Source organism: Trachypithecus francoisi, unplaced genomic scaffold (genome assembly GCF_009764315.1).
Source record: "Trachypithecus francoisi isolate TF-2019V2 unplaced genomic scaffold, Tfra_2.0 Lachesis_group6, whole genome shotgun sequence".
In the NCBI taxonomy this organism is placed as follows: Eukaryota; Metazoa; Chordata; class Mammalia; order Primates; family Cercopithecidae; genus Trachypithecus; species Trachypithecus francoisi.
The window spans coordinates 55637708-55654047 of NW_022681471.1; the positions used below are offsets into that span (position 1 = coordinate 55637708).

At 45.7% G+C, this 16340-nt stretch overlaps 1 protein-coding gene across 1 annotated transcript; it reads left to right on the top strand.

Annotated features, from left to right (window-relative positions):
* Positions 1-1941: 1941 nt before the first annotated feature.
* LOC117078286 (histone H2B type W-T-like) lies at positions 1942-3295 on the top strand. Its single transcript, XM_033201807.1, has 2 exons — positions 1942-2851; positions 3259-3295. The coding sequence occupies exons 1-2, from the start codon at positions 2427-2429 to the stop codon at positions 3293-3295; spliced, it is 462 nt and encodes a 153-aa protein (XP_033057698.1). The 5' UTR covers positions 1942-2426.
* The last annotated feature ends 13045 nt before the right edge of the window (positions 3296-16340 follow it).

Here is a 16340-nt window from a genome sequence, read left to right on the forward strand (position 1 = left end):
CCATTGTGGTTTGCTGCATTTATCCACCCATCATCTAGATATCAAGGCCAGCAGGCATTAATTAGCTCTTTTCCCTAATGCTCTCCCTCCCATACCCTCCCCCAACAGGCCCCCAGTCTATGTTTTTCCCCTGTCTGTGTCCATGTGTTCTCATTGTTCAGGCCCCACTTATTATTAAAAACAGATTGCATTTGGTTTTCTGTTCCTGTGTTAGTTTGCTGAGGATAATGGCTTTCAGCTTTATCCATATTCCTGCAAAGAAAATGATCTCATCCCTTTTTATAGCTGCACAGTATTCCATAGTGTATATGTTCCACATTTTCTTTATCCAGTCTATCATTGACGGGCATTTGGGTTGATTTCATGGCTTTGTTATTGTGAATAGTTTCTCTTTTTAAGCTTGTTGTAATTTAGATGTAGCAGACAGCAATGTCTTTAATACTTCTATTGGTATTTGATATGGTTTGGCTGTGCCCCCATTCAAATCTAAACTTGAATTGTATCTCCCAGAATTTCCATGTGTAGTTGGAGGGACTCGGGAGGGACCCGGGGGAGCTAATTGAATCATTGGGCTGATCTGTCCCATGCTATTCTAGTGATAGTGAGTAAGTCTCAAAAGATCTTATTGGGTTTATCAGGGATTTCTGCTTTTGCTTCTTCCTCGTTTTCTCTTGCTGATGCAATGTAAGAAGTGCCTTTAACCTTCGACCATGATTCTGAGGCCCCCTCAGCTATGTGAAATGGTAAGTCTAGTTATACCTCTTTTTCTTCCCAATCTCAGATATGTCTTTATCAGGAGTGTGAAAATGGACTAATACAGTAAATTGGTACCTGAAGTAGGGTGTTGATAAAAGATACCTAAAAATATGGAAGCGACTTTGGAACTGGGTAACAGACAGAGGTTGGAACACATTGGAAGGCTCAGAAGAACACAGGAAAATGTGGGAAAGTTTAGAACCTCCTAGAGATTTGTTGAATGGCTTTGACAAAAATGCTGATAGTGATATGAATGATTAGGTTCAGCTGAGGTGTCTCAGATGAAGATGAAAACTTGTTGGGAACTGAAGCAAAGGTGACTCTTGTTATGTTTTAGCAAAGGGACTAGTGGCATTGTATGAGGTCTGCTTGTTCCATTAGTAATGTTGGCCCCGTTCGATGCTTCTAAATTGTTATTCATAGCAGCAAACTGTTTCCCTTGTGTGTGTGTGTGTGTGTGTGTGTGTGTGTAATGTGATTTAATTAATAGTATTTCAGGGACGATTTTTGTAACCACATTTATAAATGAGCTGTTCAGATTTTTTTTTTTTTAAATGCTTCCTTCAATGGGTATCAACATCATGTTATATTTTCTTGAAATAAATTTTGTCAACCGGGTGCAATAGCTCATGCCTGTAATCCCAGCACCTTGGGAGGCCAAGGCAGAAGAATTGCTGGAGTCCAGGAGTTGGAGACCAGCCTGAGGAACCATGACGAATCCCCGTCCTTACAAAAAAAGAATAATAATACGAAACTTAGCCAGCTGTGGTGGCGTGCACCTCTAGTCACAGCTACTCAGGAGGCTGAGGTGGGAGCATCACTTGAACCCGGGAGGCAGGGGTTGCAGTGAGCTGAGTGACGCTTCTTAGTGAATTGGGGTAATGTTTACTTCACCCAACACCACTTATTCACCAACACTAACATTCAGAGTATTTTGGAGATCAAAATACTGTTAAGTAAACAATTTTAAATTTCGTACGTTGTTAAGGATTTGTAATATTTTTACCAGCGTCTCAATTTCTGTTTATGTTGTCCGCTTGGAGGATATGGTTTGGACATTGTTCCTTATGCACAATCACTGAAGGTGTTGATCAGCACTGAAGACAGGAGCCAGACGGCCAGGTCCTTCCTTTGATGCCCAGGAGCCCTTGGTGGCCATGTCAGGGAGTTCCTGCTGAAGCCAGGGTGGCTTAGCCCAGGATAACACTACATTCTGTGATGGGTGAGAAATGATCCAGACGTGGCCACCGTCATTCCTCTGAAATAATGGACTTGGCTCAGGAGGTCAAGCCTTCTTCAAGAGCATGAGCTGAAATTGCTAAATGTTGGGAGTTTTTAGTGACACCCTTCAAAGTGCTCACGGTGTGGCATGGATCAGCTGGGGAGAACTGATATGGTTTTGCCCTGGGGGGTATCTATCTGTGTACCTTTGAGGTAGGAAACCGGGCCCACTTAGGCCCGCAGATGCCCACTGTGATTGGTTGACATGATGCCAAGCAACAGGATCATCCAATCCACCTTCAATGCAGGGAGGATTGCTGACAGTCTCCCTAGGTGACACTTCATCCAATCACATGTCAAGTTGGCCTGTGACGTAGAGCCCTGTGGCCGTACCAAAGTACCTCCCATTCTCTAGGTCCACAACTGCCATTATCTGGTCGTGCCATCTAATGACTGCTGCCTCCGCCATGGTTGTACCTTCCTCTGAGATGCCATCTGAGAAACAGTTGATCACCCAGGAGCCCAAAGAGGCCAACTCCACGACCGCCCAGAAGCAGAGCAAGCAGAGGAAGCGAGGGCCCCGTGGGCCCCACAGATGCCACGCCAACTGTCGCCGGGACAGCCTCGCCACCTATTTCCGCCGGGTACTGAAGCAGGTTCACCAGGGCTTCAGCCTTTCCCAGGAGTCCGTGAGTGTCATGGATTCTACGTTTCGTGACATACCGGACCGCATCGCCACCGAGGCTGGTTGCCTCACCCGTTATGCCAAGCGCGTGACCATCACCTCCCGGGACATCCAGATGGCCCTGCGCCTGCTGCTACCAGGGAAGATGGGCAAGCTCGCTGAGTCTCAGGGCGCGAATGCCACCCTCAGGCATACCAGGAGCAAGTGAGCTGTCTCAGGAGCACCTGAGCACCCGGAACACCCAAAGCTCTGTTCAGAACTTCCGCACGTGGCCCTAAAGACCAGTGGCCCTCGGAAGGGGGACCCCACCGGAGGTGGGGTGGGTGGCACCCTTCTGGCTTGGGGGGCATGTGGTATGTGGCATCCTGCGATTTTTCAAGCGTTTTTCCCAAAGTACAAAACATTGTCAACTCCAATATATCTGTAGTGCAATTTGCTCCAAGGACAAGTAGTGGGTGTTTCCGTGATCCTGTTTCATTTCCTCAGTTTCCTAAATGGCCGCTTTTATTAGTTATCTTTATGGTGGTATTATCAATGTAGTGATGTTTACCTTTTTCACTGTCATTCTCCTACGACTGGATGGTGGAATTTTCCAGAACTTCGTTATGTGCGCTATGGCAACAGAGAAAGTGAATACGCTGATATAAGAAGAAAGGTAACCCTCCTAAACATGTGCAGCATCTCTCTCATCATGAATCCACGTAAATAAGCAAACGAGGCCCAGTTACAGTGTACATGTATCTAAATAACATTTTCAAGAATCCATTCATTTTCCAGCTTCCTCGACTCTGAGATCACTATTGCAAATCATTCTCCTTTTGCACTGACAATAATCTTTTCATTTCTTTTTGAACACAAACCTTCTTACTTCCAGGTATGCGTCAGTAGGATTAGGGATTGTCCATGGAAACAGTTGATGCCCTAGCATACAGTTGTGCAGCCAATGAGTGGCCTGCAGTCTATGAGCAAGAGTCATTATCCCAGTGTGGGGCAAGTGATCAAGGCTGAACCCACAACGTCCTTGCACTGATATGCAGCCTGGTGGTTGGGGAGACAGGGTTGTGATTCTTTACCTGATGTTTTTGTTTTCAGTGTTTGTAATCATGGTCATTTAAGGATAGGAACCCAAAGGTAGGAGTAATATATGTTCCTTGCCCCTCGCATCAAGTTATGCAGAGCATGGTCAGCTTTTAAGAGAAGTCAGAAAATGCTTATTTCCTCAAGAGATTGGCATATTAATATTCATGTTAATGTTAATATATGTTAGCTTTCATTGTGCTTTCTTCTAGGTCCCAAGTCTTTGTATGTTTAGCACCTTTTCCTAGAAGTGTATTGCTGAATTTCAGAGCAATTGGTGACTTTCCCATTGCTTTTCTTTTCAATTGACTTATAGCCACCCAAGCATGTGGACAAGAGAACATACTCTGGGATTACAACCCATAGGAATTTATTATGTTGGGCCTTGAAGCTTAATATGTGGCCATTTTTGTTAAACGTTTCCTGTGAATTTTGAAACATCTCATAAACAACCCTTCTCCTTCATGAGTAGAAACCAGTAAAGGATGGCACTCTCAGTCAAACCATGAAACAAAAACCGAATAAATGACAAAAATCAGAACTTTCTTGAGCCCATCAGAAGTGGAAAAGAACCAACCCAGTGGGCCCAACACACAGCCACATAGATTATTCCACCATTTACAGAGGACCTCCTGGTCAAGAGGGAAATATGGGCAGGGCGGGATGGTAGCCAGAGCTTCCCTGAGTAGTACAGATGGGAAGAGGGGAAGGTCACTTCCAGAGCCCCACTTGGGATCCAAGAGAAAGGATGTAAAACCAAGAAGCCCCCAATCACGATTTGTTACTTTCCGTTTTTTCAGAATATTAGAAAAATATTACGAAAATAGTTGAAGAGAAATGCTCACTGCACAAGGAGACCAAGAAAAAACCCCACAAAATCAGTAACAAGTTAATCTCTCTGGACGGTGCCGCCAGGTGGTCCTACATGCCTGGGGCAACACTTTGAAAACAAAAGACGCTTGGCATAACCCTGTTCCTTTCCAGAGACAGAGCTGTGTACCTGGTCCAAAACACCACATCTCACTCAGCGACTTATTTCTAATTATGCTAATTGTTTTGCTTTAAAGTGACAATGTTTCTGTCATATGGGACATACAAATAAATTTCTAAAGTTATCATTACATGTCTACAGGGTAATTTGACATGTCCTTTTCAGAAACTACATCCATTAGTATATTTTAACCTGTAGGGTGTGTTTTCCATTTGCAAATTCAGAAAAGAAAGAGGAGCATTAGTAAAACAGGGTTAACAATGAACTCTGATTGGGCTGTGGGGAGTGAAGCGTGAGAGTTCAAGGGGACTGATGCTGGTGAATTATAGGAAGAAAGAGCAAAGGGGTGGAATGATGTGAAGATCGGAAGAGGAATCTCACACGTGTGATATAGCATTTCAGGAGGTGATTGTGGGGAAGGGGAACCTAGTGAGCAATCATGATGTCAAGCTGTGGCTTACTGAAAACACAAAGTAGGAGAAGCAGCTTTATGGCTTAAACAACAAATAAGAAGTATCAATGTATGGAAAATAGGATGAATAGGACAAACATAGTCCAATAATTCTTTTCATCAGCATTCCCTGTACCATAGAGTTCATTTGAAAACATAAGCAAGGACCCAAACAAAGTAGAGAGAAAACTATATCAAAAAGTTTAAGGAACAATACCTATTCTAGGCTCCCTAGAAATGGAATCCCACTTGTTTAGATTTATCTGATTCTGCTCTTCTTCAGGCTAGAATCTTTTGTTTTTGGAGACCTTCATGCCTGGCCTCTATGCATCATGGGGATGATGGAATGTTGTCTGATGGAGCAGCACAAGCTCCACTCGGATCCGTGTCAGCCAGTGAGGCACCTGTAGCCGAGGAGCCACAGCCCAATGTGTGATCAGGTTTCCCGATCTGAAATAGTAAGGGTTAGTTGCCCAGGGATGTTCAATGGGAGCTGAAGGGGAACCTGTGATTAGATGGGTTGTGCTTCTTTGGTTCTTCTATGGGTTGTATGCTTTTAATGCTGTTGATGGAGGTATGTACTATTAGTTTTCTAGGGCCGCTGCAAAACTATTCCAGAGACTGGCTGATTTAAACACTATTTATTTATTATCTCACAGCTCTGGATACAAATTGTCACCTATCTGTAAGGAGACCAATCCTGTTGGGTAGGGTCAACCCTCATAACTTCACTTTAACCAGATGACCTGTGTAGAGACTCTCTCCAAATAAGGTCACATTCTAAAACACTGGGGGCCAGGACTTCTACCTGTGAATTTTAGGGAGACACAACTCCATCCATACTAGTATATCTTCTGCATCCTCTCCGTGGCACAAATTAACGTTCTCACATAGAAAATACATTCATTTCATCACAACATCCCCGAAGTCTTAACTCACTCCAACATCAATTCTCCAATATCTCACCTGATGAACTTCTGTATCTGGAATGGTTGAGTCTCCAGGTATGACTCATGCTGAGGCAGGAATTCTCTCCACCACTGCACCTGTAAAGCTAGACAAGTTATTTGCTTCTGAAAGACAGTTATGGGACTGGTACCGAATAGGGCTTATCATAGCAAAAGCAGGAAATTCGAAAAACTACTGAAGTTCATGGACCCTAAGCACCTTGGAAACCTAGTGGGGAAAATTCCATTATCTTCTAAGGATGGAAAAGATTCTGCTTGGGCTCAATGCTCTGTCCTTCAGGCCCAATGGGGTAACAGCTTCACACCCTAAGCCCTGGGCAGTGGGGTGGGGGCTCTCCCTCCAGCCTGGGCTGCTGCAGCCCATCCCTCTGAAACCGAGGAGTTGGGACAAATGCCTGGAACTCAGGAGGTGACCTCTGTTTCTGGGACAAAGAGAGAGACAGCCCAGTCCCCTAGTACCGTGCCCTGGTTCTTGGGAGCAGTGATGGCCATGCCAACCTCTGACCCAACATTGGAGTCCTTCTTGCCTGTCTCGAAAATGAAGAAATGGTCACAGCTGGGTACCTCTGTCAGTCGCTTTCTTGCCAGTGCAATCCAGGAACTCTAACAGCCTCCTTTTGTTTCGTCCCAGCTTTGTCCCGTTCAGTCTGGTCTGGCAACGTTTTTCTGGTACAAAATTCTCAAAAAAATGGTTGGCTTCCCATGGAATTCACATGACTCCTGGCCATCAGACAAGAAGTTGTCTACAGATCTTTCTTGAATACCCTCATCTGCCATATCCCAATTCCTACCTCCTGCAGAGATGGTTGCTTTAATCCGTGAGACACATGCCTCACCTCTTTGGTCAATGGTTTTCCAGGTGCAGCCCTTGCACCTGTTTCTAGAGCAAGGTACCTGCATACTTTGAGTAACTTCTGAACCATCCAGTGCTGGCTTCCTTTTCCTCAGTGCTTCCTTGCCTAATTTCTCTCTCTTCTCTCACATTTACTATATGGATCTAGGAGAAACCCGATTAAATCCTAAATACTTTTCTCAGTTTGTCAGTGTAGTGGCCAAGGTTCCCCCTGGTCCTCTTAAATTACACTGAAAACTCGAGTCACAAAAGGCAGATCCATGGGACATAAGGCATACCAACTTATTTTTTTTTTTTTTTTTTTTTTTTTTTTTTGAGGCGGAGTCCTCGCTCTGTCGCCCGAACTGGAGTGCAGTGGCCGATCTCAGCTCACTGCAAGCTCGCCTCCCGGGTTTACACCATTCTCCTGCCTCAGCCTCCGAGCTGGACTACAGGCCCCGCCACCTCACCCGCTATTTTTGTATTTTTAATAGAGACGGGGTTTCACCGTGTTAGCCAGGATGGTCTCGATCTCCTGACCTCGTGATCCGCCCGTCTCGGCCTCCCAAAGCTGGGATTACAGGCTGAGCCACCGTGCCGGCCCCACTTATAATGTGTACTCCCGGAGCCTTTAGTGTTATAGGAAAACACATGGGAAATTATCTATTTTTATGCCTGGGCTCAAAGGAGTATGGACAGCTGTTTAGAAATATGGTGGGACAAAAAGGCTATGACCTGATGCTAACGGATTGAGTGGGGGAAACCCGGCAAGGCCTGTCCATCTAGACTCTGCTTGGCCTATCTGAGCACACAGTCCTTCCTCCCGGTTATGGGGCAGGACCCTCTCTGGAATGGGGATCTTGTGACGTCCATTCAAACATGAAAGGTTAGATCATTTCTTTAGGGACTTTTTTTTACATGAAAATGTGGAAAATATTACAATACCGTTTCTAGGTTTTGTGACTATTTTTAGAAAAAAGAGCTTCTGGTTTCTGGGATCACTTTGGGAAGAGGGATTCTGGTCTCTATGTTTAGCCCCCGGGGCTGAATGGGACTGAGAGACAGGAGGACCAAGAACATCAGAGAAAATCTCTTTCATCCGAGACTTCTTCTGAAGCCCTCATTTTGGGGTATTGTGTCCTGAGCACCAATAATAGAAATCAGCCACATGTGCTGGTTCATCACTTAAATTTCTACTTTCCTCAAAGACACTAAGAACACAATACAGCCCAAACCTTTGCCACTGTAAAACTAGCATCACCTTTCCTCATGCTTCCAATAACCTCTTCCTAGTCTGCATCTGAAAACACACCACAAGCAACTTTAACACACACAGTTCTAGCAACATTTCGGTGATCGTGATATATGTATTCTCTAAGTGAGATACTTCTTCTACAGCAAAGAATTCTTTCTTAAATTGCATTTGGTGTTCATATTTCCCCCCGCCATTTCGTAAAGGCACTCTAGGCTTCTTAGGTCACGCATGTCAAAACGCTTCCAGCCTCTATGCATCACCTAGTTCTAAGGCCTCTTCCAATCTTCTGGATGTTCCTTATTGCATCATCCCAGCGTTTGGCAGTAGAATCTCTAGTAGTTTGCTAGGGCTAGTCTGACAAAGTACCACAAACACGGCATAAACAGCAGAAATTTGTTGTTCACGATTTGGCAGCTGGTAGTCCAAATCAAAGCCTCAGTTGGGGTGGTTCCTTCTGAGTAGCAAAAGGGAAGGATCTATTCCAAGGATGTTACCTTGGCTTGTAAATGGCACACTTCTCCCCATGCCACTTCACATTTTCTTGCCTGGACACATGTTCCTGTGTCTGAATTTCCCCTTTTCGTATGCAAAATGCACGCTAGTTATTTTGGTTAGAGCACACCCGAATGAATGTAATTGAACTTGAGTACTCCAGTAAAGGACCTATCTTCAAGTAGGAGAGAGATGAGGGTTCTGGAGTCTAATAGATGTACTGGTGATGGAGGGATCTTAGGTTGCATACTCCTTATGGGAATCTAATGCCTGCTGATCTGTCACAGTCCCCAATTACCCCCATATGGGACTGTCTAGTTGCAAGAAAACAAGCTCAGGGCTCCCACTGATTCTCAATTATGGTAAGTCATGAAATTATTTCATTACACATTACAATATAATGATAATAGAAATAAAGTGCACAATAAGTGTAATGCACTTGAGTCATCCCAAAACCATTCCCCAAATGCCATTCTGTGGAAAAATTGTCTTCCCTGAAACCAGTCACTGGTGCCAGAAAGGTTGGGGACCACTGGTCTAGCTAGTGTGTGCTGGCAAACTGCAATCCCATGAGTCATTTGTTATCTTAGTCTATGTCTGGGAACAGGGACAACATTTGAAATTACTTCTTCTCTGAAGAGGGTATGGCATCCAGTCACTATTGAACTTCAGTACACTATTGAGAATTCTAATTGTCAATGGCCAATTGATTGATCCTCTAAATTAACCTGCTAAAATATATTAAAAGGATTTTAGAGATTTCTCATTCTAACCGATTGATAAAAAGGTTAACTATATAAAAAGACACATCATGGTGTGACAGCTAGCCTTAAAACTTGGCTTGACAAAAGTGAAGAGCAAAAAACCTGTACAAAACAAAGATAACCTTCTGTGTCTGCTCAAACTGCCCCATGTGGGAATAGCAACAAAGGACACTCTACCTTGTGCCCTTCGAGTTCAAATTCTGCACTTTCTCCTCACCGCTGTGGGTTTCATTGCTAGACAGGAAACCAGCCCCTCTTGGCTGAATATTGGTGTGACTTTTGAGGAGTATCTATTTCTTATGGACCCTTTTCCCTTCCTTGGATTGTTTTGGATTTCCTGTCTTCCTTCACCTATGATGGGGACACATGAAGCCCTGTGGCCTTCTTGTGGAGACAGCTGACAATCTAAGACCCTAGAAAATTTGGTAGGACAAATATGTGGGTTGTATCCTGTGAAAGGCTAGCAAAACTGTCTTTCCTCTTTGAACTGTCTCTGGGGTATGGGGAAGTTCTGGACCTTGTGAAATCTACTTTCTACCTCGTTGGAGACACCTCATGCATCCTTGGTTGTGTCATAATCTTGGTGAAACTTAACTGAAAAGGTACCTTTACTTTACAGTAAACAAAACCATCAAGAAAAGGTACTTTTACTTTACAGAAAACAAAACACTCAAGAAAAGGCCAAAATCCAGAAATATCAGCTGCTTGTTTTCTGCTGCTGCTTATCAGCCATAGTGGCATCGGCCGCTTTGGGCTCCTTGGTCCTCAAGACGTCATCGGAGGTCCTCTCAGAGGAAGGCTCAACCATCTTGGGGGCAACTGCCAGTGGATGTGAGGAACAGACAATGACAGTTTACCACCAGTGGGAGGGCCATTTGTAGTCACCGTATGGCTGAAGTCACGGGTCACCAACTCCACATCTGACTGAATGAAGTGCCATGCAGGGAGACTATCAGCAATCCTCCTGGCCTCAGAGGCGATTTGATGGTCCCATTGCTTGGCAATCACAGTGGTGTCTTTCGACCTGTTCCCTGTGCTCAACCCTGCCCACTCTCAACTAGGGCGAGCTCTGCATTCCACGCGTTCTTCCACTCCTGTTCTGCAACCACTCCAATTCCAAACAAGCTGGGTTGTACTAGGAATCCTCTCTAAATCATATTCTTGGTCTGTTTATTCCTTATTTCTTCCTCCAGGAGCCCAGTCTCTCCTGGGAGAGCTGCGGATCCTGGCTCAGTATGGTGTGTAGGATTGCCCAAGACTTGATGTGTGAGGTTTCTTTCCTTTTCATAGGTAGGGTGAGCACATAATTTCTTGTCGAATAAATTTTGGGTCAGGTTTCAGAGTAAATGGGGCACTGTGAATCCCTGGGCTGGGGCAATAGGTAAAATCAGGATGTGTGGCCCCCCTTCTTGGGGAAAGATCGGGGGATAGGATAAGAACATCCTATTTGGGGTTTGGAACACAAAGGTTAGTGGGCAATGAGACCGATTTACTTTTAATAGCATCTTTTTCATGATTTCCTTTCTTTGAAGTCCTGGTGCTTTTGTTTCCTGGAGACAACTGGTATGGCCAGGCTGCATTAACACGGGACAGAGACACAACACTGTGAGAGCATCTGTTTGGGTCTTAGAACTCATGTGAGCTAGTGGGACCGAACTCGACAGCAAGAGTCACTGAGGGCACGGGTTTGGGAGTCAGAGGAGACCTGGGCTCAGACCCAGCTGTGCCTCTTACTGGCTGTACTGCCTTGGGCAAGTGGCTTGACCTCTCTGAGCCTCAGTTTCCTCCTCTGTGGAATACGGGTCTAGAAAGTGGTTGTGAAGATCCAGGGTGATGATCCAGACGGGGTGCCAGACACATAGTCAGCAACCAATGAATGTCGGCTGTACCTGGTCCCAATTCCAAGATTCATGCCCTCGGGCAATCACAGGTGGTGGGGGTGGGATCCAGTGCCACACAGCTGTATGAACACGCTCTCCTGGCTATCTGGACCCCATCTGTTTGCTTCGGGCTGACAGTGAGATAAGGGAGGATGACTTTTCTCTCCTGAGCCACGTGTTACTAAAGCCGTACGGATAATGCTGCTCTGAGTCCTGAAGAGAAGTTGCTGGGGAGCAACTTTACAGTGCTCCAGCCTCGGGGCACTACCCACTCGGGGCTTTGTGTCAAGCAATTCCCCCTCACTGCCATGGAACCTGGCTTCCCATACCACCTCCTTGCCCCCACCCACCATCTCCCTATCTGAATTCTATTCACTTTTCAGGTCTTGGCTCAAATCCTGCCTCCCCTGTGAAGATGTCCTGAGTCTCAGGATCTCCAACTGTGACATGGGCATACTGTTTGCAGCATCCCCACAGACGGATTGTGGTGAGGAAGGAAAGAGAGAGTCGATGTAGCATGCTAGGTGCAGTATCTGGTGCAGGCTTGTGGTGAGTTCCCTGCCTCTTCCTCTACCTCCCTTCTGAACCCCCAGCATGCAGGCATGGCGGCCTTGATCACATGCTGCCTTCTCTTGATAGTCACTGGGGATCATGCCTGTGCTAGTTTTCTCCTCAGTTGCAATGTCACAGACGATGGAGTGGGGGGCCATATCTCATCCTTCCTCACCTTCCAGAATCCAAAGCTACAATAAAGGCCATCATCACCATTTTTCATTGGCCACTTTAGGGGACACACATGCCCTGTGTGTGCTCCCTAGCAGCATCACAAAAAGTGTGTGCGAATAGGCTGCATCCCAGGAAGGCTGCTTATTCCTGAATGCTCCTCCCATTGCCCGTTGGACACGTCTGTTTGCCTCTCCCAAGGGATCCGACAGGCCCGTGATGGCTTTGACGCATGGAGAATGGTGGAGGTTTGTCTGACCCAGAGCTATCCTTTCAGAGGACTGGCGTGGCCTATGCCTGGCTGTCTGAGAGGCACTCGGCTATGTGTGTAATGCATATAAGTGTAGTCCTCACTCTTTCACCTCCTAGCTCTCTTCCAGGATGTGCAGGCATTGATTCTCCTTTAATTATACCAGATTGGGTCAACCGCTACCAAGGTCGCAACATGAGTAAGTGGCCTTGCCAGGCCTCAAGCCCTATGATAGGTGAAGTTTCTAGTGAATGCCTGTGAATGGGTGGTTGGCAAGAGGGACACACTTAGAACCCAGAATAGGAGTGCCTGCCCCATTACTTTTACATGGCATAGGCAGGCCTGCTTGAGAGAAAGATGTAGGCAATAAAGACATAGGACTCAGTGGGTCCTCGAGCTTAGGTAAGGGGATATAGTCACTCCAGGACACGGAGAGAAACGGAGAGGGGATTGGTCAAGCTAAACCTCAAGGCAGTTGTCCCAGGGAATTCCACAGTGGCTCCAGGATCCCTAAAACAGTAGCAGATGACCCACCCACTAGCCATCCTCGAGGTGAACTGTAGAACAAGCCCGGGCCAAGTGAGCCTCCCTGGAAGAGGTTTGTTAGCCTAGAAGATGTTGAATCCCTTGGGAGTCCATGGTGGGCATTTCACTCCCACAGATCCTTTGGAGAGCAGCAGGCTACAAGATCGTGCATGGACCTCTGATGCAATGAGGAGACAGGCTCCACTGTGCTTAAGTGTCCCTTACAAGTAGAAGCCAGAGGACCCTCACTCATTGCTATTCAGCCAATGCCTAAGGTCATTGGGGAAGGTCCCAGACACCTTGTACTGGTATGGCTGGTGCCTTGGAGGGGCTGTCTGGAGGGCTGAGCTCAGCTGGGCCTCTGCACCTCTCCAAGGCTCCTTAGAGCATATCACTGTGGTGTCTCCAGCAGGAGAGGCAGACTTCTTACCTGGCAGCTCAGAGCTCTCAGACAGCCAGGCATAGGCCACTCCAGTCCTCTGAAAGGATAGCTCTGGGTCAGACAAACCTCCACCATTCTCCATGCGTCAAAGCCATCACGGGCCTGTCGGGATCCCTTGGGAGAGGCAAACAGACGTGTCCAACGGGGCAATGGGAGGAGCATTCAGGAATAAGCAGCCTTCCTGGGATGCAGCCTATTCGCACACACTTTTTGTGATGCTGCTAGGGAGCACACACAGGGCATGTGCATAAGAAGAGGTCCTTTACTCTCTGGGTCAAAGGGGTAGCCTCTCGACTGATTTTACATTGGACCTATCACTAGCAGGGTGACCTCTCCCATTTAGTGGATCCTCCTTCTTTATGCCACAGTGATTGCCCTTAAGTGGCATGAGGTTTCTAACCATTATAGATGCTCTTTCTCCCTTCTGGGGCCCTGGCCAAACATAAACAGACACACAGAGGACAGTAAGGAGAATATGGGGAATCAGTACTTGTTAATAGGCACTTGACTAGAACCTGGTCTCAATATCTGCTCCTTCACATTTGGGGCCCTTGGGTGTTCCACATTCCCTCATCGACCTCCTCTTTCAGGACTCCCATAAAATCTGACTATCCATCCCTCTCTATGGAGCCTGCTTCAGCACATATCTCAGCGTTCGAGAGAGGACAGGTTTCAGGTCACTGGAATTTAGGGAGTGAGAACAGCAGGAGCGACCTTATCCCTCTCTGTTTGAGAGCGTTGAGCCCAAGCAGAATCTTTTCCATCCTTAGAAGGCAATGGAATTTGTCCCCACTAGATTTCCACGGTGCTTAGGGTCCATGAACTTCAGTAGTTTTTCAGATTTCTTACTTTTGGTATGATAAGCCCTATCCAGTACCAGTCCCACAACTGTCTTTCAGAAGCAGATACCTTGTCTAGCTTCACAGGTGCAGTGGTGGAGAAACTTCCCATCTCAGCATGAGTCATACCTGGAGACTCACCCATTCCAGATAAAGAATATTATCAAGTGAGATATTGGAGAATTGACGTTGGAGTGAGTTAAGTCTTTGGGGATATTGTGATGAAATAAATGTATTTTCTATGTGAGGATGTTAATTTGTGCTGCTGAGTGGATGCAGAAGATATACTAGTATGGATGGAGTGGTGTCTCCCTAAAATGCACAGGTAGCACTCCTGGCCCCCAGTGTTTTAGAATGTGACCTTATTTGGAGAGAGTCTCTACACAGGTCATCTGGTTATAGTGAAGTTGTGAGGGTTGACTCTATGCAACAGGATTGGTCTCCTTACAAAAAGGTGACAATTGGTATCCAGAACTGTGAGATAAAAATTACATAGTGTTTGCGTCAGCCAGCCTCTGGAATGTTTTTCAGCGGCCCTAGAAAACTAACAGAATACACCTCCATCAACAGCATTAAAAGCATACAACCCATCGAAGAACCAAAGAAGCACACCCATCTAATCACAGGTTTCCCCTTCAACTCCCATTGAACATCCCTGCACAACTAACTCTTCCTAGTTCAGACCAGGAAACTTGATCACACATTGGGCTGTGGCTCCTCGGCTGTCGGTGTCTCCCTGGCAGACACGGATCCGAGTGGAGCTTGTGCTGCTCCATTGTACAGCATTCCATCATCCCCATGATGCATAGAGGCCAGTCATGAAGATTTTCTTAAACAGAAGATTCTAGCCTGAAGAAGAGCACAATCAGATAAATGTAAACAAGTGAGATTTCATTATGAGGGAACCTAGAATAGGCATTGTTCCTTAAACTTTTTGAGGAGTAGTTTTCTCTGTGCCGTGTTTGGGTCCTTGTTTATATTTTCAAATGAATTTCAGCTTACAGGGAAGGCTGGTCAAATGCTTGACTGGACTATCATTATCCCATTTATGCTATTTTCCCTATATTGATATTTCTTATTTGTTGTTTGGGCAGTTAAGCTCTTTCCCGTAGTTTGTGTTTCCTTAAGTCAGAGCATGACAGCACAATTGCTCACTAGGTTCCCGTTCGGCTCAGTCACCCACAGAAATGCTGTATCAAATGTATGAGCTTCCACTTCCTATCTTCACATCAATCCACCCCTTTCCTCTCTCTTCCTATAATTCACCGGTGTCAGTCCCCTTGCCCCCTCCCTCTTCACTCCCCACAAGCAAGTCAGATTTCATTGTTGACCCTGTTTTACTATTGGCCCTCTTCGATTACTGAATTTACAAAAGGAAAACACATATTCCAGGGTAAAAGATCCAATGGATTTGGTTTCTCAAAAGGACTTGTCTAATTACACACATATGCAAGGGTAACTTCAGAAATTTATTGGTAGGTCTTAATTCACAGAAACATTGGCACTTTACAGCAAAACAATTAGCATAATGAGAAATAAGTCACTGAGTGACATGTGGTGTTTTGGACCAGCTACACAGCTCTGTCTCTGCAAAGAAACAGGGTCCTGCCAAGACTCTTTGGTTTGGCAAGTGTTGTTCTGGACTTGTAGGAACATTTGGCGGCACCATCCAGAGGGATTTACTTGCAACTGATTTTGTGGGGTTTTTCTTGGTCTCCTTGTGCAGTAAGCACAGCTTCAACTATTTTCATAACATTTCTCTTCAACTATTTTCACAACATTTTTCTAACAATCTGGAAAAACAGAAAGTAACAAATCCCATGAGGGGACTTCTTGGTTCTCATCCTTTCTCTGTGGATCCCAAGTGGGTCTCTGGAGGTGACCGTCCCCCTTTCCCATCTGCACCACTCGGGGAAGCTCTGGCTAGTATCCTGCCCTGAACCCATTTCCCTCTTGACCAAGGATTCCTCTTTAAATGGTGGAATAATCTATGTGGCTATGTGTTGGGCCCTCTGGGGTGGTTCTTTCCCACTTCGGATGGGTTCAAGAAAATTTTGATTTTTGGCATTTATCCAGCTTTTGTTTCATGGTTTGACTGAGAGCGCCATCCTTTACTGGTTTTTACATATGAAGGAGAAGGGGTGTTTATGAGATGTTTCAAAGTTCACAGGAAACATTTAACAAAAATG

Excerpts from the sequence above, each read along its gene's own strand:
- LOC117078286 (XM_033201807.1), top strand. The coding sequence starts at position 2,427 with ATGACTGCTGCCTCCGCCATGGTTGTACCTTCCTCTGAGATGCCATCT. Across the intron at positions 2,852-3,258 it reads GGCGCGAATGCCACCCTCAG|AACTTCGTTATGTGCGCTAT; the intron begins GCATACCAGGAG and ends GGAATTTTCCAG.